Source organism: Aotus nancymaae, unplaced genomic scaffold, assembly GCF_030222135.1.
Source record: "Aotus nancymaae isolate 86718 unplaced genomic scaffold, 86718_ANA_hifiasm-v0.15.2.pri h1tg000007l, whole genome shotgun sequence".
In the NCBI taxonomy this organism is placed as follows: Eukaryota; Metazoa; Chordata; class Mammalia; order Primates; family Aotidae; genus Aotus; species Aotus nancymaae.
The window spans coordinates 9,840,288-9,862,483 of NW_026988418.1; the positions used below are offsets into that span (position 1 = coordinate 9,840,288).

The window sequence follows — 22,196 nt, forward strand, 5'->3', positions numbered from 1 at the left end:
ACTTCCGGCCAGGTCGCCGGATATCCGCTGAGTGACCCTTACAAGTCCTTCTTGATCCTGAAGTGGATTAGGTGCCGCTCTTATTGCTCGTGTTGAATCCAGAACCGTAGGCAGACATGGGACTGGAGGACGAGCGAAAGATGCTGACCGACTCCGGAGATCCTAAGGAGGTAAGGCAAGGCAATCCACTAGACCCTTTTCTCTGCCCTGAGGCCCAGGACCTAGCCGGCCAAAACACGCACGGGCCCTCTTATACCCCAGTTTACCCTCTAGGGTTTGCAGGGTCGGGAGCTCTGGTTCCCTCGAACTTTCCCCAGAATTCGTCTGGTGACTTTGGACAGATAGATGACTAGTTTTTCTCTGGGCCTCGGCTTCTCCATCTGTGAATGTAGTGAAGGTTTGAGAACGAAAATGTTGTGTGGACTAAACTTTTGTAAAAATATGACCTGTGTTTGCAGTCAGTCAGATGTTATGAAGCCCGCGTTTGACAGGTTTGGGGAGCATACAGACCACCTTGCCTTAGCTCCGGTCAGGAATCCCTACCACATCTATGGAGGTTCGGGAGACCTGGCCTTGTGATTTATTTCTTTTTCTTTCTGGAAGGTGTGTGTCTTTGGGGACAGTGAAGGAATGTACGGTGTGATTCTGTGATGGAAGAGGGAGCTCTTTCCCAGAGAAAGAGTGCTGCTATAATATTATTTATTTATTTATTGTTTATTTTTTTGAGCTGGAGTCTCACTCTGTCGCCCAGGCTGGAGTGTACTGGCGCGATCTCGGCTCACTGCAACCTCCACCTCCCGGGTTCAAGCGATTCTCCTGCCTCAGCCTCCTGAGTAGCTGGGATTACAGGCGTGCGTCACCATTCCTGGCTAATTTTTGTATGTTTAGTAGAGATGGAGTTTCACCGTGTTGTTCAGGCTGGTCTTGAACTCCTGACCTTGTGATCCCCAGACCTCGGCCTCCCAAAGTGCTGGGATTACTGGCGTGAGCCACCACGCCCGGCCAATAAGTATTTATTGACTGCTTTGGTATCCAAGTGCTTTAAATGCAATAATTCGTTTCTTTTATTTTTATTTTTTTCTTGTGACGGATCCTCGCTCTGTCGCCCAGGCTGGAGTGCTGTGGTGCGATCTCAGCTCACTGCAACCTCCGCTTCCTGGGTTCAAGCGATTCTCCTGCCTCAGCCTCCCAAGTATCTGGGACTACAGGTTCCTGCCACCACACCCAGCTAATTTTTGTATTTTTAGTAGAGATGTGGTTTCACTATGTTGGCCAGGTTGGTTTCAAACTCCTGACCTCGTGATCTGCCCACCTCGGCCTCCCAAAGTGCTGGGATTACAGGCGTGAACCACCGTGCCCGGCTCTAATTCATTTTATCTACACACTATTCCTATGAAGTAAGTGTTAGGTACTGTTAGTGCCATTTTTACAGATGAGAAAACAAGCATAGAGGTTAAATATCTTGTCTAATGGCATACAGCTAACGAATTGGTGTAGCCAGGAATTGCCCCAAGCAGTGCAATTCTAAAACTAGGACTCCTACCCATTGTGCTATACAGCCACTAGTTGTTTCTAATCTCAATTCTCTGGTCACTTCAGGGCAGCCATTCTGGGCTATGGGTTCAGAATAATTAGAGACTTATTTATCCCAGAATTTTTCTTTTTCTTTTTTTTTTTTTGAGACGGAGTTTCGCTCTTGTTACCCAGGCTGGAGTGTAATGGCGCGATCTCGGCTCACCGCAACCTCTGCCTCCTGGGTTCAGGCAATTCTCCTGCCTCAGCCTCCTGAGTAGCTGGGATTACAGGCATGCGCCACCACGCCCAGCTAATTTTTTGTATTTTTAGTAGAGATGGGGTTTCACCATGTTGACCAGGATGGTCTCGATCTCTTGACCTCGTGATCCACCCGCCTCGGCCTCCCAAAGTGCTGGGATTACAGGCGTGAGCCACTGCGCCCGGCTATCCCTTAATTTTTCTATTCTTATTATTTCTAGAAAGAAATGGAGCCTGAGGCCAGTCACAGACGCTCACGCCTGTAATCCCAACACTTTGGGAGGCCGAGGCGGACGGGTTGCATGAGTCCAAGAGTTGGACCAGCCTGGGCAGCGTGGCGAAACCCTGTATCTACAAAAAATACAACAATTAGCTGGGCGTGGTGGTGAACGCCTGTGGTCGCAGCTGCTCAGGAGTTTGAGCCCAGGAAGTCTAGGCTGCAGTGAGCCATGATGGCATCACTGCACTCCAGCCCGGACAACCGGAGTGAGACCCTGTCTCAAAAAAAAAAAAAAAAAAAAAGAAAAGTAAAAAAAGAAGTGAATGGAGCTTGCCTCAGAAAGGTCAGCAAGGTCTACCACTGCAGTAGATGAGAAAAAGAAAGTAAATAAGCAGTCGATTTTAAAATTAAGAAAACCAGGATATTCTATGAGGAACCCATAATTCTTGAGGATTAGATCTTTTTTATCTGGTGTGATCTTGGTTTTTCTCAGTGACTGAAAATTTTATATGTAGCAGTCCATATTCAGACATATTTGGACTTATTTTTTCAAAACCTGCCATGATATTTTTGACACAAAATTATCAGTGACACACAATTACCAGTGTTGTAGCATTGCTAATAGGGAAATGATATAAGGGTCTTGCTTCTGAGAGGGTCCTAGTATCTGATTTCTGACTCAGGCAGAATGTGATTTTAGGTTTTTTGAGAAAGCTTTTTCAGTATTTTTTTTTTTTTTTGAGACGGAGTTTTGCTCTTCTTGCCCAGACTGGAGTGCGGTGGTGCAGCCTTGGCTCACCGCAACCTCCACCTCCCAGGTTCAGGTGATTTTCCTGCCTCATACTCCCGAGTAGCTGGGATTATAGGCATGCGCCACCACACCCAGCTAATTTTGTATTTTTAGTAGAGATGGGGTTTCTCCATGTTGGTCAGGCTGGTCTCGAACTCCGGACCTCAGGTGATCCTCCCGCCTCAGCCTCCCAAAGTGGTGCGATTACAGGCATGAGCCACTGTGCCTGGTCTTCAGTATGTTTTTTAAAAGAGCAGCATTAAGAAACCTTGCTTAATGAAAAACTAGAATTTATATCCCAAATAGCATCTTCATATTTAGAGGAAACCTTTGCCAATTGTGAGAATAAATAGCCTGGATTACAGTTGAACCTGTCCTGCCCTCTCACTCCCAGCTTATTTGAGCTTTGGTGGCTTCACTGAATGGCATGGTAAAGAATGAAATATTGTATTGAGACTTTTTTTGTTTGTTTGTTTGTTTGTTTGTTTGTTTTGGAGATGGGATCTCACTCTTGTCACCCAGACTCAGGTGCAGTGGTGCAATTATAGCTCACTGCAGCCTCAAACCCCTGGGCCTCCCACCTCGACCTTCTGAGTAGCTGGGACCACAGATGTGCACCACCATACCCGGCTAATTTTTATTTGTTTCTTTGTTTTTGAGATAGAGTCTCTCTCTGTTGCCCAGGCTGGAGTGCAGGGATCTTGGCTCACTGCAACCTCTGCCTCCTGGTTTCAAGTGATTCTCCTGCCTCAGCCTCCTGAGTTAGCTGGGATTACAGGCATGTGCCACCATGCCTGGCTAATTTTTGTATTTTTAGTAGAGATGGGGTTTCACCATATTGGCCAGGCTGGTCTGGAACTCTTAACCTCAGGTGATCTACCCACCTCAGCCTCCCAAAGTGCTGGGATTATAGGCATGAGCAACTACACCCAGCCTATTTTTAATTTGTTTAGAGATAGGGTCTTGCCATGTTGCCCAGGCTGTTCTCAAGCAGTCCTCCCACCTCGGCCACCCAAAGGACTAGGATTATAGGCATGGGCCACCACACCTGGCCCTGTATTGGGATTTGATGATTGCTGAACTAGTTCTTTTTATTTCCCTAGATACTTTTCTTTCATTGTCCCCAAATGTGGACACCTGTATGCACAGGCAGGCAAACACTTTATTTCTGACAGGTATTGAGACCTTGGTTAGATTCTACTATACCCCAAATTTAGGCCTAAACTGTTGCTCCCATGGGAAATTTTTTACACTGTTCTCCTTGAAGAAGGAAACTAAGTTTGAGGTTGTGCATTTGACTCAGAAGTGAATAGGTGAGGTCTGTTCTGTATTTCCAAGCTAATGAGTGGTGTTGTGCACCCATGAACTTCGGTGCACTTTTGTATGATACTTAGTCTACTCGGGGTTCTGGGAGTTCAGCAAGCCAAAAAGCAGTGACTATAACCATCTGTAGTTAAGCTCTGACCAAAGAAGAGCTTAAGTTTAGCTATTTTCAAGTTCACAGTCTAGAAAAAAATGGGTTTTCCTCCTGACTTGGTTTGGGATATAAGGACTAAATTTAGTATTTGTCCCAATAGCAATACTAGGACAAATACTTTACGTTATATAGGTCCCATATGAACATCTGGCAGCTTGAATCTGTATCAAAAAATGTCTAATTACTGTTTATTATCTCTAAACTGGGATTACTTCCTTAAGGGACTGTTGTGATTAATTAAATCATAATAGATATGAAGATGCTTTACAAACTGGAGAGTTTAAGCACACTTAGGATCTTGCTAATGAAAGTGAGATGCTGCCTCTGTCTTGAAATGTACTTGGGATTGTTTTAATCAAGTATGGTAAGGTGACAGACCTGGAGGCAACCATCTTTGAAAGAAGAGTATATTTTATTTTTTGAGACGAAGTCTCGATATCATTAGGCTGGAGTGCAGTGGAATGATCTTGGCTTACTGCAACCTCTGCCTCTCAGGTTCAAGCTATTCTCCTGCCTCAGCCTCTGAGGGACTAGAGGCGCCTGCCACCTCCGCCGGCTAACTTTTTTTTTGTATTTTAGTAGAGACGGGGTTTCACCATGTTGGCCAGGCTGGTTTATTATTACTTAAAGTTCCTGAAAGAGAGCATTATGCCACACAAAACAAATGCAAGGCTATACGGGGAAGTGTCAGAATCAGAACTAGTCAGAAGGCAGAAGGTGTGAGGGGAAGGAAGCATGGCTTAGCACCTTGGTTTCTATGGGAAGGAATTGGTGGGCAGGGTAGATACACTTGCTCAAATTTAGTATTGGATAGTTTGAATAATTTGTTGGGCTCTGGCTTAATGGCTGGTTCCTAGTTGTCCTATATTTGTCCTTGGGTTGATTTATAGAACGGAGAACAGGAGCTTAGTGTACGAAACTTACTTAAAGGAAGGAGGGCCAGGCTGAGTGGCTAATGCCTATATTCCCACCACTTTGGAAGGCCGAGGTAAGAGGATTGATTGAGCCCAGGAGTTTGAGACCAGCCTGGGCAACATAATGAGACCCTGTCTCTACTAAAAAAAAGAAAAGAAAAGAAAAGAAAAAAATTCTGAACAGTGTTTGAATGAAAAAAAAAAAAAAGAAAAAAATAATAATTAGCTGGGCATGCAGTGTGTGCCAATAGTCCTAGCTACTCAGAAGGCTGAGGCAGGAGGATCACTTGAGCCCAGGAGTTTGTGACTGCAGTGAGCTATGCTCACACCACTGCACTACAGCCTGGGTGACAGAACAAGACCCTGTCTCTTAAACAAAACAAAACAAAAAGATAAAGGAGGCAATTGGCTACAAGTGCTTTGGATAGTTGGGTTGCATATGAAAGGTGTGCTCACAGGCAAGTTTGCTATCTCTAAAAATTAGCTATCCCTGGAAGAGCAGGATTAACTCCAGGATTAGCAAGGCCTCTAAAATGTGAAAACATCATAAAACACAGAAAATAACATCGTTAATACAACTGTCAATGTCTATCATCAGTAATTACGTCACTATGATTGGGAACAAATATGTTGTAAAATTGCTGCTAACATTAATTTTTGTTTTCCTTTTGTAGGAAGAAGAGGAAGAGGAGGAATTAGTGGTAAGAACTGTCTCAGGTTTGGAAACATCTCAGTAAAAGCAAGGTTTGAGCTTCATGAAACTAAGAGCATTTTAAAGAGTCTTTACTTGAAACCTTATAGAGAATGGGGGTGGAATAAGCTTTGATACTTCCTGTGCAGTCAAGTGTTTGGGGTGTGAGCCTTGGAAGCTGAGTCTATTCTGGGTTTGGGGCTTCTTCAGTTGTGGTACCAGGGAGCAGACAGCGTCTTGAGGGCCTGGCACTCAGTTGTCTGCTATTTGTGGTTTAATAAAGGACTCTGAAGGAACCTTTGTTAGATAGTCCTTCTCTATGTTAGTATTGCCTTTCTAGCTGGGCAGCTGGGGTGCATGGGCCTGGTTCTCAGACAAGGGGATTTGAAATTTCAGATGTGACATATTCCAAAATGTTGTGTTAACAAGTAAGGCCTCCTGTAGATCTACTTCAAGTTTGGCCAGGTTTCCTTTATCACCTTGTTTTTCAGATAGGACTGAGGCTTTCAGTGCATACTGGCAACCTTGGAAGGCAGGAATGTGAAACTTTTCCCTACTACTTAGCATCAGAATTGAATGGGAGACCGCATTCTGCCATTTCTGGCGGCAGTGTGGCTCTGCCAGCTGGCCTTCTGCACGGTAATTCAGAGGCAGCACCTTGGTTTGGTGGTTGTATTAATCAAAGCATCTGTGTTTGGTGGGTCTCCCCTAAAAGCCCCCATTTTGTTCTTTTTCTGTTTCTACATCAGGATCCCCTAACAACAGTGAGAGAGCAATGCGAGCGGTTGGAGAAATGTGTAAAGGCCCGGGAGCGACTAGAGCTCTGTGATGAGCGTGTATCCTCTCGATCACATACAGAAGAGGATTGCACGGAGGAGCTCTTTGACTTCTTGCATGCAAGGGACCATTGTGTAAGTCACTCTGAAGTTAGGAAAGGAAAAGGTTGCAATGGTCAGGGAATACTTGGTGCTGACAGTCTTTCCATGCTAAGGGAAGTCCCATCAATGAGTATTTACTGTGGGCCCAATATATGTCACGTACAGTGCTGAGCATTTTATGTAAATAACCTATTTTATTTATTTTTTTTTTTTTTTTTTTTTTTTTTTTTTTTTTTTTTTTTTTTTTTTTTTTGAGACGGAGTTTCGCTCTCGTTACCCAGGCTGGAGTGCAATGGCGCGATCTCGGCTCACCGCAACCTCCGCCTCCTGGGTTCAGGCAATTCTCCTGCCTCAGCTTCCTGAGTAGCTGGGATTACAGGCACGTGCCACCATGCCCAGCTAATTTTTTTTGTATTAGTAGAGACGGGGTTTCACAATGTTGACCAGGATGGTCTCGATCTCTTGACCTCGTGATCCACCCGCCTCGGCCTCCCAAAGTGCTGGGATTACAGGCTTGAGCCACCGCGCCCGGCCAGGATCTATTTTATTTTTTTGAGACAGGGTCTCACTGTGTTGCCCAGGCTGAAATACAGTGGCATGATCATAGCTCAGTGCCAGCCTTGAACTCCTGGGCCTAAGCAATGCTGCCTTGGTCTCACAAGTAGATGGGACTACAGGTGCATGCCACCACGTGAGGCTAATTTTTTTGTCTTTTAATTTTTTGTAGTGATGGGCCTTGTTATATTGCCCAGGCTGATCTCAAACTCCTGGGATCAAGCAGTCCTCCTATCTTGGCCTCCCAAAGTGCTGGAATTAAAGGCATGAGCCATTGTGCCTGGCCCATAAATAATCTCGCCTAATCCTTACTACTTCCACTGGAAATAGATATCATTATCCCATTTTACAGATAGAAACTGAGGCTCAGAGAAAAAAACTGAACATCCCAACATGCACTGCTGAACAGTAGGGAAGCTGGATTTTGTACTCTTCAATAACAGACTGTTCTTTAAAATAATTTGTATCCTCAAATGTATCTAATATATAGTAGTTTCTTTTTTTTTTTCTTTTTTTTTGAGACAGGGTCTTGCTCTATCACCTAGGCTGGAGTGCAGTGGCATGATCTCAGCTCAATGCAACCTTCACCTCCTGGGTTCAAGTGATTCTCCTGCCTCAGCCTCCAGAATAACTGGGATTAAAAGTGCATACCACCACACTCAGCTAATTTTTTTTGTATTTTTAGTAGAGACAGGGTTTCACCGTGTTGGCCAGGCTGGTCTTGAACTCCTGACCTCAGGTGATCTACCTGCCTCAGCCTCCCAAAGGGCTTACAGGCGTGAGCCACCGCACCTGGCCCATGCCTGGGTAATTTTGTATTTTTTGTAGAGATAGGGTTTTGCCATGTTGCCCAGGTTGGTCTAGAACTCCTGGGTTCACACATGCCACTCATCTCAGCTTCCCAAAGTGTTGGGATTATAGGATTGAGGTACCATGCCTGGCCTCAAGGGGTGGTGGTGGTTGTTGTTGTTGTTGTTGTTGTTGTTGTTGTTGTTGTTTTGAGACAGAGTCTTGCTCTTTCGCCAGACTGGAGTGCAGTGGCACGATCTCAGCTTACTGCAACCTCTGTCCCCTGGATTCAAGCGATTCCCCTGCCTCACCCTCCTGAATAACTGGGACTACAGGCACACACCACGACGCCCGGCTAATTTTTTTGTATTTTAGTAGAGATGGGATTTCACCATAGCCAGGATGGTCTCGATCACCTGACCTCATGATCCGCCCACCTTGGCCTCCCAAAGTGCTGGGATTACAGGTGTGAGCCACCGCGCATGGCCAAGGGATTGTTTTTTAAAAGTAAACTTCTCAGCAGGGCATGGTGGCTGACGCCTATGATCCTAGCACTTTTGGAAGGCTGAGGCAAGAGGATCCCTTGACCCCAGGCGTTTGAGACCAGCCTAGGTAACTCAGGGAAACTCTATTTTTAAAAAATTAAAATTAAAAAAAAAAATTAACGGCCTGGCGTGGTGGCTCACGCCTGTAATCCCAGCACTTTGGAGGCCAAGGCGGGCGGATCACCTGAGGTCGGGAGTTCAAGACCAGCCTGACCAACATGGTAAAACCCTGTCTTAAAAAAACAAAAAAATAAAATAAAATAAAAATTAACTTTCTGCTTGACTCTTACATATAACACAGTAAGGCATTTCACATAAATTATACATAAGCAAAGTCTGATGTGGTTGCTTCTATTAAAACTAATTGGATGGCCAGTAAATGTATGAAAAGATGCTCAACCTGATACGGCGCCACTGCACTCCAGCATGAGTGACAGAGCAAGACTCCATCTCAAAAAAAAAAAAGAGAGAGAAAGAAAAGATGCTCAACATCATTACCCATCAGGGATACTACCATAAGATATCACTTTATACCACCACCCACTAGGATGGCTATAATAAAAAAGATAACAAGTGTTGAAGAGGATCTGGAAAAGTTGAAAACCTCATATGCTGCTGGTAGAAATGTAAATTGGTACAGCCACTGTGGAAAACATCTGGCAGTTCTTCAAAAGGCTAAGTAAGCATAGAGTACTACATGATAGAGCAATTCTACTCCTACATGTATACCCAAGAGAAATGAAAACATATGTGCACACAAAATCTGTACACGAATGTTCATAGAAGCATTATTTATACTAGCCAAAAAGTGGAAACTACATAAATGTCCATCATCTAGACCGGGCATGGTGGCTCATGCCTGTAATCCCAGAACTTTGGGAGGTAAAGGCGGGTAGATCACCTGAACCCAAGAGTTTCAGACCAGTCTAGGCAACATGGTAAGAAAGTATATGTATAAAAAAGTATGTATACAAAAAGTATATATATAAAAAGATAACCAGGCATACTGGCTCAGCCTGTAGTCCTAGCTACTCAGGAAGCTGAGAGGATCACCTGAGCTCAGGAGGTTAAGGCTATGATCACGCCACTATACTCTAGCCTGGGTGACAGAATGAGACCCGGTTTCAAAAAAAAGAAAATCAAGTTATTTTCTCAAGAAATTAAACATAGAATTACTATATAATCTAGCAATTTCACTTCTAGTTATATACCCAGAAGTATTGAGAGTAGGCTCAAACAAATATTTCCACATTCATCTTCACAATAGCTGAAAGGTGGAAACAACCCAAGTGTCCTTGGATGAATGGATTTTAAAAAAATGTGCTCTATAGATACAATGGGATATTCAGCCTTAAAAGAGAAGGGACCGGGCATGGTGGCTCATGCCTGTGATCCCAGCACTTTGGGAGGCCGATGCAGCTGGATCACCTGAGATCAGGAATTGGAGACCAGCCTGGCCAACGTGGCAAAACCCCGTCTTTACAAAAAAATATAAAAGTTAGCTGGATGTATTGGCAGGCACCTGTAATACAAGCTACTCAGGAGGCTGAGGCAGGAGAATCACTTGAACCTAGGAGGCAGAGGTTGCGGTGAGCCGAAATCAGTGCCATTGCACTCCAGCCTGGGTGACTCCGTCTCAAAAAAAAAAAAAAAAAGAAGGGAAATTAACATGATACATGCTGCAACACTGATGAACCTTGGAGACTTTATACTAAATGTCAGGAAGGACAAACATTGTATCTTCCCACTTATATGAGGTCACATTCTTCCCCCAGGAACTGGGGGAGAAAGGAAATGGAGAGTTACTGTTTAATGGATATAGTTTTGTTTTAGTAAGGTGAAAAAGTTCCCAAGATTGGAAGTTCTACAGATTGTAGGAGACTGTATGTTGTAGTACAATGTGAATGCACTTAACTACCACAGAAATGTACAGTTAAAAATGATTAAAGTGGGGCTAGGCACAGTGGCTCACACCTGCAATCCCCACACTTTGGGAGGCTGAGGCAGGCAGATTGCTTTGAGGTCAGGAGTTTGAGACCACCTTGGACAACATGGTGAAACCTTGTCTCTACTAAAAATACAAAAATTAGCTGGGCGTTGTGGTGCATGCCTATAATCCCAGCTACTCAGGAGACAGGCAGGAGAATAACTTGAACCTGGGAGGTGGAGGTTGCAGTGAACCGAGGTTATACCACTGCACTCCTGCCTGAGGGACAGAGCAAGACTGCCTCAAAAAAAAAATACAGAAGTTGGGCACAGTGGCTCACGCCTGTGATCCCAGCACTTTGGGAGGCCAAGGTGGGTGGATCATCTGAGGTCGGGAGTTTGAGACCAGCCTGACCAACGTGGAGAAACCCCATCTCTACTAAAAATAAAAAAAATTAGCTGGGCATGGTGGCACGTGCCTGTAATTCCAGCTACTCAGGAGGCTGAGGCAGGAGAATCACTTGAACCCAGGAGGTGGAGATTGTTGTGAGCCAAGATCGCACCACTGCACTCCAGCCTGGGCAACAAGAGTGAAACTCCGTCTCAAAAAAAAAAAGAAAAGAAAAAATGATTAAAGTAGGGGGAAAAAATATTAAAGTGGTAAATTTTATGTGTATTTTACCATAATTTTTTTAAAAAAATACTGAACATGCTACAACATGGATAAACCTTAGAAACATTATGCTACATGCTAAGGGAAAAAAGCCAAAGTCAAAAATATTGTATGATATTATTTATATGAAATGTTCAAAATGGGCACGTCATGATCTGTTCCCTTAATTAACATACCCTGTTGATTTTCCCCCTCCCATTGTGTAGTCATTTTTAAAATACTTAAATATATTTATGAGCCAAACACTGGTTTAGGATCTAGGAGTAAGATAGACATGGTTCTTTCCTTCACTGAGTTTATGAGCCAGCATAGGAAGCAGAAGTAGAACAAGTACTAAACTTGGTAAGTCTTATAGGTATAACTTTCTCAGGGCAATATTAACTGAATCCCCGCCCCTGCCCCCGCCCCATTTTTTAAACTGCTATAGTTTCCCTCCTTCCCCCATTTTATTTTCCTCCTAGCATTTGCCACTATCAGAAGTTACCTTATTTATGTGTTCATTTTAACTCTCATTACTCTGTAAGTTTCCTAAGTGACAGGTATGTCTTGTTACAGTTAAAACTCACTCAGCACTTAGAACACTACCTGTCATAGAGAAGATGTTCTGTGAATATGTTTTGAATTAATATGTAATGTTAATATCACTGATGGGGAGGTACAAGTTTTTGTAGGAAGATAGGAAGGACAGATTTGTGTGCGGTTAGGGGCTTGTTTAGAGAAGACTTGCAGGAAATTACATGGATAAAATCTACAATCTAAAGGAAGACTAAAGGATAAAAAAATAGGGAGCTCACTAGTGCTCAAGTGCTGTGTGAGTATGTGAGAAGGGAATTGGTGAGAATAGAGGCAGTACTATTTCAGGACTTGAAGGACCTTGTAAGCCATGACATTAAAGCTGCCAATTCTTGACATCCTTTTCTTTCCCCCATCTAGGTGGCCCACAAACTCTTTAACAACTTGAAATAAATGTGTGGACTTACTCACCCCAGCCTTCATCATCTGGGCATCAGGATATTTCCTTATGTTTTTGGATATACCATTTGTTTCTTCTTATCTGTGTAACTGTAAGTTCATATGAACCTCATGGATTTTTGGCTTAGGCTGGTAGCTTCTATGTAATTCACAGTGATTCCATCTTAATAAAATTTCTGTGATCTACAAACCTGCACCCTGTCCTTTTTTAAAAAATTGAGAATTCTTTTTTTAATTTGAAATTTTATTTTCTTTTGTGGGGGCTGGGGGCAAGGGGGACAGGGTCTCACTTAGTTGGCCAGGCTGGAGTGTAGTGGCACAAACAGCTCATTGCAGCCTCCACTCCCTGGGCTCAGTTGATCCTCTCCCCTCCGCCACCAAGCAGCTGGGACAACAGGCATTCGTCATCACGCCCAGCTAATTTTAAAAATATTTTGTAGAGACGGCATCTCACTATCTGGCCTCAAGCAATCCTCCTGTCTCAGCCTCCAAAAGTGTTGGGATTATAGGCATGAGCCACCTCATGTGGACCACAATTTTTAAACATATAAGAATAGATAGGCTATTCCGAGTGCAGTGGTGTTTACAACTAATTGATCACAAGCAGTTACAGATTTCTTTGTTCCTTCTCCACTCCCACTGCTTCACTTGACTAGCCTTTAAAAAAAAAATTAAAAAAAAAAAAAAAAGAATAGATATACCCATTACCTAGCAAGTACGTATGTCTTGATGAGGGCTAGGTCTGGCACAATGGCTTATACCTGTAATACCAACACTTGTGGAGGCTGAGACAAGAGGATCTCTTGAAGCCAGGAGTTTAGGACCAGACTAGGCAACATAGTGAGATCTTGTCTCTACAAAAATAAATAGATGGGTGTAATGGTGTTCTCCTGTAGTCCTAGCTACTTGGGAGGCTAAGGTAGGAGGCTACCTTAAGCCCAAGAGTTCAAGGGTTACAGTGAGCTAGGATTACTGGGTCTGGGACATATAGTTACGCTGTTTTTGTTTTGTTTTGTTTTGGAGACGGGGATCTCGCTGCCATGATGGTAGACAGGGGATTGGATATGCCTTAACTATGCCCACTTTAAAATTTAAGCTATATTCACAAGGTCCTTCAAGAATATGGAAATAAAAGTATTGCCTCTTCCCACAAGACTTAGTCTTACTAAATTTTTTTTTTTTTTTTTTTTTTTTTGAGACAGAGTTTCGCTCGTTACCCAGGCTGGAGTGCAATGGCACGATCTCGGCTCACCGCAACCTCCGCCTCCTGGGTTCAGGCAATTTTCCTGCCTCAGCCTCCTGAGTAGCTGGGATTACAGGCACGCACCACCATGCCCAGCTAATTTTTTGTATTAGTAGAGACGGGGTTTCACCATGTTGACCAGGATGGTCTCGATCTCTTGACCTCGTGATCCACCTGCCTCGGCCTCCCAAAGTGCTGGGATTACAGGCTTGAGCCACCACGCCCGGCCCTAAAATTTTTTTTAAAAAAGGATTCCCTTGGCTGGGGATCCTAGCACTTTGAGGAGGCCAAGGTGGGCAGATCACCTGAGGTCAGGAGTTCAAGACCAGCCTGGCTAACATGGCAAAACCCTGTCTCTACTAAAAATACAAAAATTAGCCAAGTGTGGTGGTGCGCACCTGTAATCCCAGCTACTTGGGAGGCTAAGGCAGGAGAATTGCTTGAACCCAGGAGGCAGAGGTTGCAGTAAACCAAGATCACACCACCGCACTTCAGCCTGGGCAACAGAGTAAGACTGTCTCAAAATAAATAAATAAATAAATAAATAAATAAATAAATAAAAATAAAAAATAAAAAAGATCCCCTAAGAATCAATTACAACCAAAATAAAAGAGCCTTTAAAGGGTATTGTTAAGGACCCTCAACTATTGTTAAACTTCAGGATATCACTAGCTGGCTACACCTATCCAGAATTATACCCGTTTCTTATGAGTCCCTGTAGGTGTAAAAGGAGGACATTATGACCTTCATTTATGAACTCTTACAAGTCTTAAAGTTGCCATTTCACAAACACAAAAATAAATAATGTGACAAGGAAGAGTATGTGCAGTACTAAACTACATGCGTTATTCTCACCTGGTTTTTACCTTTCCTAAGACCTTTAAATAGCTATTCTATTATTACTAATTTTTGGCCCTTGCTTATTTAACCTCCTAGTAAAGTTTGTGTCTTCAGACTACAATTTCACATGAAAACAATGCTGGCACAAGGCTTCTAACCCATCCCATCTTCTGACCTGGAAAATAAAAACAACCTGCTACTAGACCCATCAGATTAGGTATCCAGAGACTATCACTCCTTCAATGCTAGGCAGGGCCTATGCCCATAAAATTAGCAGAAAACAGTTACAGAAGATGGACCTCTGCCCTTGTGCAGCCCCTTTGAGATCTTTTTTTACTTTTTATTTTTTATTTTTTTGAAAGAGCGTCTCACTCTGTCTCCCAGGCTGGAGTGCAGTGGTGCTATCTTGGCTCACTGCAACCTCCTCCTGAGTTCAAACAATTCTCCTGCCTCAGCCTCCCAAGTAGCTAGGACACCATGCCCAGCTAATTTTTGGATTTTTAATAGAGATGGGGTTTCATTATGATGGCCAGACGGGTCTCGAACCTCTGCCTCAAGTGATCTGCCTGCTTTGGCCTCCCAAAGTGCTAGGATTACAGGCATGAGCCACCACACCTGACCACCCCTTTAAGATTAAGGAGGAGTCTGGGTGTGCTGGCTCTCGCCTGTAATCCCAGCACTTTGGGAGGCCGAGGTGGGCAGATTGTCTGAGGTTGGGAGTTCGAGACCAGCCTGACCAACATGGAGAAATCCCATCTCTACTAAAAATACAAATTTAGCCAGGTATGGTGGCACATGCCTATAATCATAGCTACTTGGGAGGCTGAGACAGGAGAATCACTTGAACCCGGTAGGTGGAGGTTGAGGTGAGCCGAGATAATGCCATTGCACTCCAGTCTTTGCAAAAACAGCAAAACTCCATCTAAAAAAAAAAAAAAGATTGAGGAGGAGTATCTAATCTCTGAGGGGGAATGAAGTAAGGGACGGTAGGGATTATTCCCAGGTCCCAAGGTCCCAATTGGATAAAGTGAAGAAAGTGGCAGGAACCAGCAGATGGCAATAAAAGCCATCCCTAGCTACCTTCATTGGTCATTAGCATAAGACAGTCCCTCTGGGTCATATGTACAGATGCTAGGGCAATGACCAGGAAGTTACTGTCCCTTTCCTAGAAAGTGAGGAATAACCTGCCCCTCAATTTGCATTGGCCCATTTCTTGATTTGCATCTAATTTAAAGTGGGTGTAAGTGGATATAAATACAGTTGCCAACAGGACAAGAGCAGCTCTGGGCACACTGCCTATGAGTTGTCCCTGATCTACAAGGAGTACTCCAGTTCAATTAAAAATTGCTGTTTGACCACTCATGGTGGCTCATGCCTCCAGTAACAGCACTTGGGGAAGCTGAGGCAGGAAGATTTCTTGAGCTCAAGGTCTTGAGACCATATATTGCCTGGGCAACATAATGAAATCCTGTCTCTACAAAAAAATACAAAAATTAGCTGGGGGTGGTGGTGGACACCTGTGGTCCCAGCTACTTTGGTAGCTGAGGTGAGAAGACTGTATGAGCCCAGGAGGTCAAGGCTGCAGTGAACTGGGATTGCACCACTGTACTCTAGCCTGGGTGACAGAGCGAGACCCTGCCTTGAAAAAAAAAATTGTTGTTTAACACCACCAGCTCACCCTTAAATTCTTTCCTGGGCAAAGCCAAGAACCCTCCCAGACTAAGCCCCAGTTTGGGGACTTGCCTGACTGTCTGCATTTATACCACAACCTTGCACAAAACACAACATTACACAAAATGCTTCTGTGAAAACATCTGTCCAGTAACTGCTTGTCCAAACTTGGACTGATGCTTGTTATCTAAGCCTTGTTATTGATTCTTGTAGCAAAGGCTAATTGTTTCAAAACAACTTACTATATGTAACAATTCTCACTTTTTCCTTTAAACACTCCCTTTTTTCAAGTTAGGCATGGTGGCTCATGCCTGTTATCCCAGCTCTTTGAGTGGATCCCTTGAGCCCAGGAGTCTGGGACCAGCTTGGGCAAAATGGTGAAATCTTATCTGTACAAAAAATACGAAAATTAGCCAGGTGTGGTAGCATATGCCAGTAGTCCCAGCTACTTGGAAGGCTGAGGCAGGAGGATCAATTTAACCTGGGAGGTCGAGGCTGCAGTAAGCCATGATCGTGCAACTGCACTCCAGCCTGGGTGACACAGTGAGATCCTGTCTCAAAAAAAAAGAAAAAATTAAAACAAAAAAACAACTCTTGTTTTCCTTTACCTCCTCATATACCCGTAGGTTAATATGGTACCATATTCCACACTGCAATGCCCACTCCTGAATTAATTTTTTATCTTTGGAGAATCTCTTTGATTTAATTTGACAATAGAACTAACGTAGAAAGGGCCGGGCGCGGTGGCTCACGCCTGTAATCCCAGCACTTTGGGAGGCCGAGGCGGGTGGATCACGAGGTCAAGAGATTGAGACCATCCTGGTCAACATGGTGAAACCCCGTCTCTACTAAAAATACAAAAAATTAGCTGGGCATGGTGGCGCGTGCCTGTAATCCCAGCTACTCAGGAGGCTGAGGCAGGAGAATTGCCTGAACCCAGGAGGCGGAGGTTGCGGTGAGCCGAGATCGCGCCATTGCACTCCAGCCTGGGTAACAAGAGCGAAACTCGGTCTCAAAAAAAAAAAAAAAAAAAAAAAGAACTAACGTAGAAAGAAATCGAACTACAAAGAGTGGAAATCAATGCCATATAAAATAAAGGAGAAAAACAACAAAACCAAAAGCTAGTCCTTTGAAAAGTTCAATAAAATAGATAAACATCTCATTAGCCTGATTAGGTACAAAAGAGGAAGACAAATTGCCAATATCAGTAATAAGAGAGGGGACATCACTAAGGATTCTATAAACCACAGGTCAGCAAGCTTTTTCTGTAAAGATTCAGGGACCGTGTTTGGCTTTGTGGGCCACATGATCTGTGGAGCAACTACTTTGTTGCAGCGGTAAAGGAGACACAAATATTATGTATTTATATTTCAAAAACAGGCTGCAGGCTGAATTGGGCTGTGGCTACAGTTTGCCACCCCCTCCTATAGACATTAAATGGATAATAATGGAATATTCTGAAACATTTTATTTATTTATTTATTTATTTTGAGACGGAGTTTCGCTCTTGTTACCCAGGCTGGAGTGCAATGGCGCGATCTCGGCTCACCGCAACCTCCGCCTCCTGGGTTCAGGCAATTTTCCTGCCTCAGCCTCCTGAGTAGCTGGGACTACAGGCGCTCGCCACCATGCCCAGCTAATTTTTTGTATTTTTAGTAGAGACGGAGTTTCATCATGTTGACCAGGATGGTCTCGATCTCTTGACCTCGTGATCCACCTGCCTCGGCCTCCCAAAGTGCTGGGATTACAGGCCTGAGCCACCGCGCCCAGCCCTGAAACACTTTACATGAAGACAACACCTTAGATGAAATGAACACAATTTTTTGTTTTTTTTTTTTTTAGAGATGGGGTTTCTCCATGTTGGCCAGGCTGGTCTCGAACTCCTGACCTTAGGTGATCTGCCCACCTCGGCCTCCCAAAGTGCTGGGATTATAGGACTGAGCCACTGCGCCCAGCCTGAACACATTCTTTAAAAGACTAAAATTGCCAGGGGCGGTGGCTCACGCCTATAATCCCAGCTGGGAGGCCGAGGCGGGTGGATTACGAGGTCAATAGATCGAGACCATCCTGGCCAACATAGTGAAACCCCATCTCCACTAAAAGACAAAAATTAGCTGGGTGTGGTGGTGCATGCCTGTAGTCCCAGCCTAGGGAGGCTGAGGCAGGAGAATTGCTTGAGCCCCAGAGGCAGAGGTTGCAGTGAGCGGAAATTGCGCCACTGCACCCCAGCCTGGCGCCTGGTGACAGAGTGAGATTCTGTCTCAAAAAAAAAAAAAAAAAAGAATAAAATTGTTGGGGCCGGGCGTGGTGGCTCACGCCTGTAATTCCAGCACTTTGGGAGGCTGAGGCAGGGGGAATCACCTGAGGTTGCCAGTTAGAGACTAGCCTGGGCAACATGGTGAAATTCCATCTCTATTAAAAATACAAAAATTAGCCAGGTGTGGTGGCACGTGCCTGTAATGTCAGCTACTCAGGAGGCTGAGGCACAAGAATCTCTTGAACCCGGAGGTGGAGGTTGCAGTACACCAAGATTGTACCACTGCAGTCCAATCTGGGCGACAGAGTAAGAATCTGTCTCAAAAAAAAAAAAGACTCAAATTGTCAAAGCCAATGCAAGAAGAATTAGAAAATTCAAATAGCTCTATATTAGGGTTTCTCAACCTCAGTACTGTTGATATTTGGGTTGGATAATTTTTTGATGTGAGAGAGGGCTGACCTTTGTATTGTAGGGTGCTGAGCAGTATCCCTGGCCTATACTGCCTAGATGCCAGACAGAATCGCCTTCCAGTTATAACAACCCCAAATGTCCAGATGTTACCAAATGTCCCCTGAGGGAGGGGTAAAATCACTGCTGCCCTATATCAATTAAAGAAATTGAGAAGTTGGCCAGGCATAGTGGCTCACGCCTGTAATCACAGCACTTTGGGAGGCCAAGGTGGGCAGATCACCCGAGGTAGAGAATTTGAGACCAGTCTGACCAATATGAGAAACCCTGTCTCTACTAAAAATACAAGATTAGCTGGGCGTCGTGCTGCATGCCTGTAATCCCAGCTAGTTGGGAGGCTCAGGCAGGAGAATCGCTTGAACCCTGGAGGTGGAGGTTGCAGTGAGCTGAGATCGTGCCATTGCCCTCCAGCCTGGGCAACAAGAGTGAAACTTCGTCTCAAAAAAAAAAAAATACAAAGTTGGTTCATATTGAAAAGTCAGCCAATATGATTCATCATAGTAATGAAATAAAGAAGTAAAACTGGCCAGGCTCAGTGGCTCACACCTGTAATCCCAGAACTTTGGGAGGCTGAGGCAGGAGAATTGCTTGAACTTGGAAAGTGGAGGTTGCAGTAAGTCAAGATTGCGCCACTGCACTCCAGCATGGGCAACAGACCAAAACTCCATCAAAAAAAAAAAAAAAAAAAAAAAGACATAAAACTGTATGATCATCTTAATAGAAAAAAATAAAAAACCAAGAAAATCAACAACTATCATGATTTTTAAAAATCTCAGCAAAATAGAAATAGGAACTTCCTAAACCTAGTAAAGGACATCTATACACATGCACGCGCGTGCGCGCGCGCGCACACACACACACACACACACACACACCCCTACAGTTAACAACATATGTAATGGTGAAATACTGAATGCTTTCTTCTATTTTTTTTTTTTTTTTGAGAGTTTCGCTCTTGTTACCCAGGCTGGAATGCAATGGCATGATCTTGGCTCACTGCAACCTCTGCCTCCTGGGTTCAAGCAATTCTCCTGCCTCAGCCTCCTGAGTAGCTGGGACTACAGGCATGCGCCACCATGCCCCGCTAATTTTTGTCTTTTTAGTAGAGACGTGGTTTCACCATGTTGACCAGGATGGTCTCGATCTCTTGACCTCGTGATCCACCCGCCTCAGCCTCCCAAAGTGCTGAGATTATAGGCGTGAGCCACTATGCCCAGCCTCTTCTATTCTTTTTTGAGATGGAGTTTCAATCAATTATATTTTAATATATCAGCATTTTTCTTTTTCTGTTTTTTTTTTGAGATGGAGTTTCGCTCTTGTTTCCCAGGCTGGAGTGCAATGGTGCAATCTCGGCTCACTGCAAACTCTGCCTCCTGGGTTCAAGCGATTCTTCTGCCTCAGTCTCCCGAGTATCTGGGATTACGGGCATGTGCCACCATGCCCAACTAATTTTTGTATTTTTAGTAGAGACTGGATTTTGCTATGTTGGCCTGGCTGGTCTCGAACTCCTGACCTTAGGTGATCTGCCTGCCTCGGCCTCCCAAACTGCTAGGATTACAGGCATAAGCCACCAGACCAGCCAGCATTTTTCTTGAAAAATGAACAAAGTGAGCCTGTCACTTCAAGGAAAATAACTGACGGTATTTGTTGCCAATAAGAAAATTTAAGCTTTCAGCCGGGGCAGTGGCTCACTCTCAGAGGCATGTGAACCAGAGCAACTCCATCTTAAATAGGAGCTGGGTAAAATGAGGCTGAAACCTATTGGGCTGCATCCCCAGACAGTTAAGGCATTCTAAGTCACAGGATGAGATAGGTCTGCACAAAATAAAGCTCATAAAGGCCTTGCTGATACAACAGGTTCCAGTGAAGGAGCCCACCAAAACCCACCAAAACCAAAACGGTGACAAGAGTACCCTCTCGTTATCCTCACAGCTACACTACCACCCGCACCATGACAGTTTACAAATGCCATGGCAATGTTAGGAAGTTACCCTATGTGGTCTAAAAAGGGGAGGCCCAAATAACCCACCCCTTGTTTAGCATATCATCAATAAATAACCATAAAATTGGCAATGAGCAGCCCATGGGGCTGGTCTATCTATGAAATATACATTCTTTTATTCTTTTACTTTTTTTTTTTTTTTTTGAGATGGAGTCTTACTCTGTTGCCCAGGCTGGAGTGCAGTGGCCTGGCCTATTGTTTTACTTTCTTTCTTTCTTTTTTTTTTTTTTTGAGACGGAGTTTCGCTCTTGTTACCCGGGTTGGAGTGCAATGGCGCGATCTCGGCTCACCGCAACCTCCGCCTCCTGGGTTCAGGCAATTCTCCTGCCTCAGCCTCCTGAGTAGCTGGGATTACAGGCACGCGCCACCATGCCCAGCTAATTTTTTTTTGTATTTTTAGTAGAGACGGGGTTTCACCATGTTGACCAGGATGGTCTCGATCTCTTGACCTCGTGATCCACCCGCCTCGGCCTCCCAAAGTGCTGGGATTACAGGCGTGAGCCACCGCGCCCGGCCTGTTTTACTTTCTTAATAAACTTGCTTTCACTTTGCATTGGGACTCGTCCTAAATTCTTTCTTGGACGAGATCCAACAACCCTCTCTTGGGGTCTGGATCAGGACTCCTTTCTGGTAACACCTGTAATCCCAGCCAATCTCTCTGTCTTCTACTCTCCCTGCCTTACTCCTACCCACTCTGATAATCAATTGTTTAATGATCATTAAAAAAAAACAGTTTCTGGGCTGGGCGCAGTGGTTCACGCTAGTAATCCCAGCACTTTGGGAGGCCGAGGTGGGCGGATCACGAGGTCAGGAGTTCAAGACCAGTCTGACCAATATGATGAAACCCTATCTCTACTAAAAATAGAAAAATTAGCTGAGCGAGGTGACGCATGCTTGTAGTCCCAGCTACTTGGGAGGCTGAGGCAAGAGAATCGCTTGAACCTGGGAGATGGAGGTTGCAGTGAGCAGAGATCGCGCCACTGTACTACGGCCTGGGCGACAGAGGGAGTCTCTGTCTCAAAGAAGAAACAAGAACAACAACAAAAATCAGTTTCTGATCATGTCCCTCCTCTCCACTAGATCCCTACTGGTGATGTCAAGTGTTGTGGGGCTTCCACAATTTGAGAGGGTATATTTAAGAAAAATAATACAAAACTTCAGCAGGGTGCTGCTCATGCCTGTAATCCCAGCACTTTGGGAGGCTGAGGTGGGTGGATCACTTGAGGTCAGGAGTTCGAGACCAACCTGGCCAACATGGTGAAACCCCCGTCTCTACTGAAAATACAAAAATTAGTGGGTGTTGTGGTGCGCACCTGTAATCCCAGCTCCTTGGGAGGCTAAAGCAGGAGAATCGCTTGAACCGAGGAGGCGAAGGTTGCAGTGAGCTGTGATCGTGTCACCGCACTCCAGCCTGTGCAACAGAGCAAGACTCCGTTTCAAGGAAAAAAAAAAAAAAAAAAAAAGTAGGTACAGGTCCTTGAAAGGGGGCATGCAAATGATAGGTCCTGAAAC

The 22,196-nt window shown here is 44.4% G+C and overlaps 1 protein-coding gene across 2 annotated transcripts; it reads left to right on the top strand.

The window, feature by feature from the left end:
• The first annotated feature begins 19 nt into the window (after positions 1-19).
• On the top strand, positions 20-12,393 carry LOC105705029 (cytochrome b-c1 complex subunit 6, mitochondrial). 2 transcript variants are annotated; one of them, XM_012434598.2, is made up of 5 exons: positions 44-170; positions 5,849-5,875; positions 6,357-6,504; positions 6,615-6,776; positions 12,165-12,393. In XM_012434598.2, exons 3-5 carry the CDS (start codon positions 6,442-6,444, stop codon positions 12,195-12,197), a joined length of 258 nt encoding a protein of 85 aa, XP_012290021.1. In that variant the 5' UTR covers positions 44-170; positions 5,849-5,875; positions 6,357-6,441; the 3' UTR covers positions 12,198-12,393. The 2 variants fall into 2 exon arrangements, with proteins under 2 accessions (XP_012290020.1, XP_012290021.1); XM_012434597.2 differs by lacking the exon at positions 6,357-6,504 and having other exon boundaries at positions 20-170.
• Positions 12,394-22,196: the final 9,803 nt, after the last annotated feature.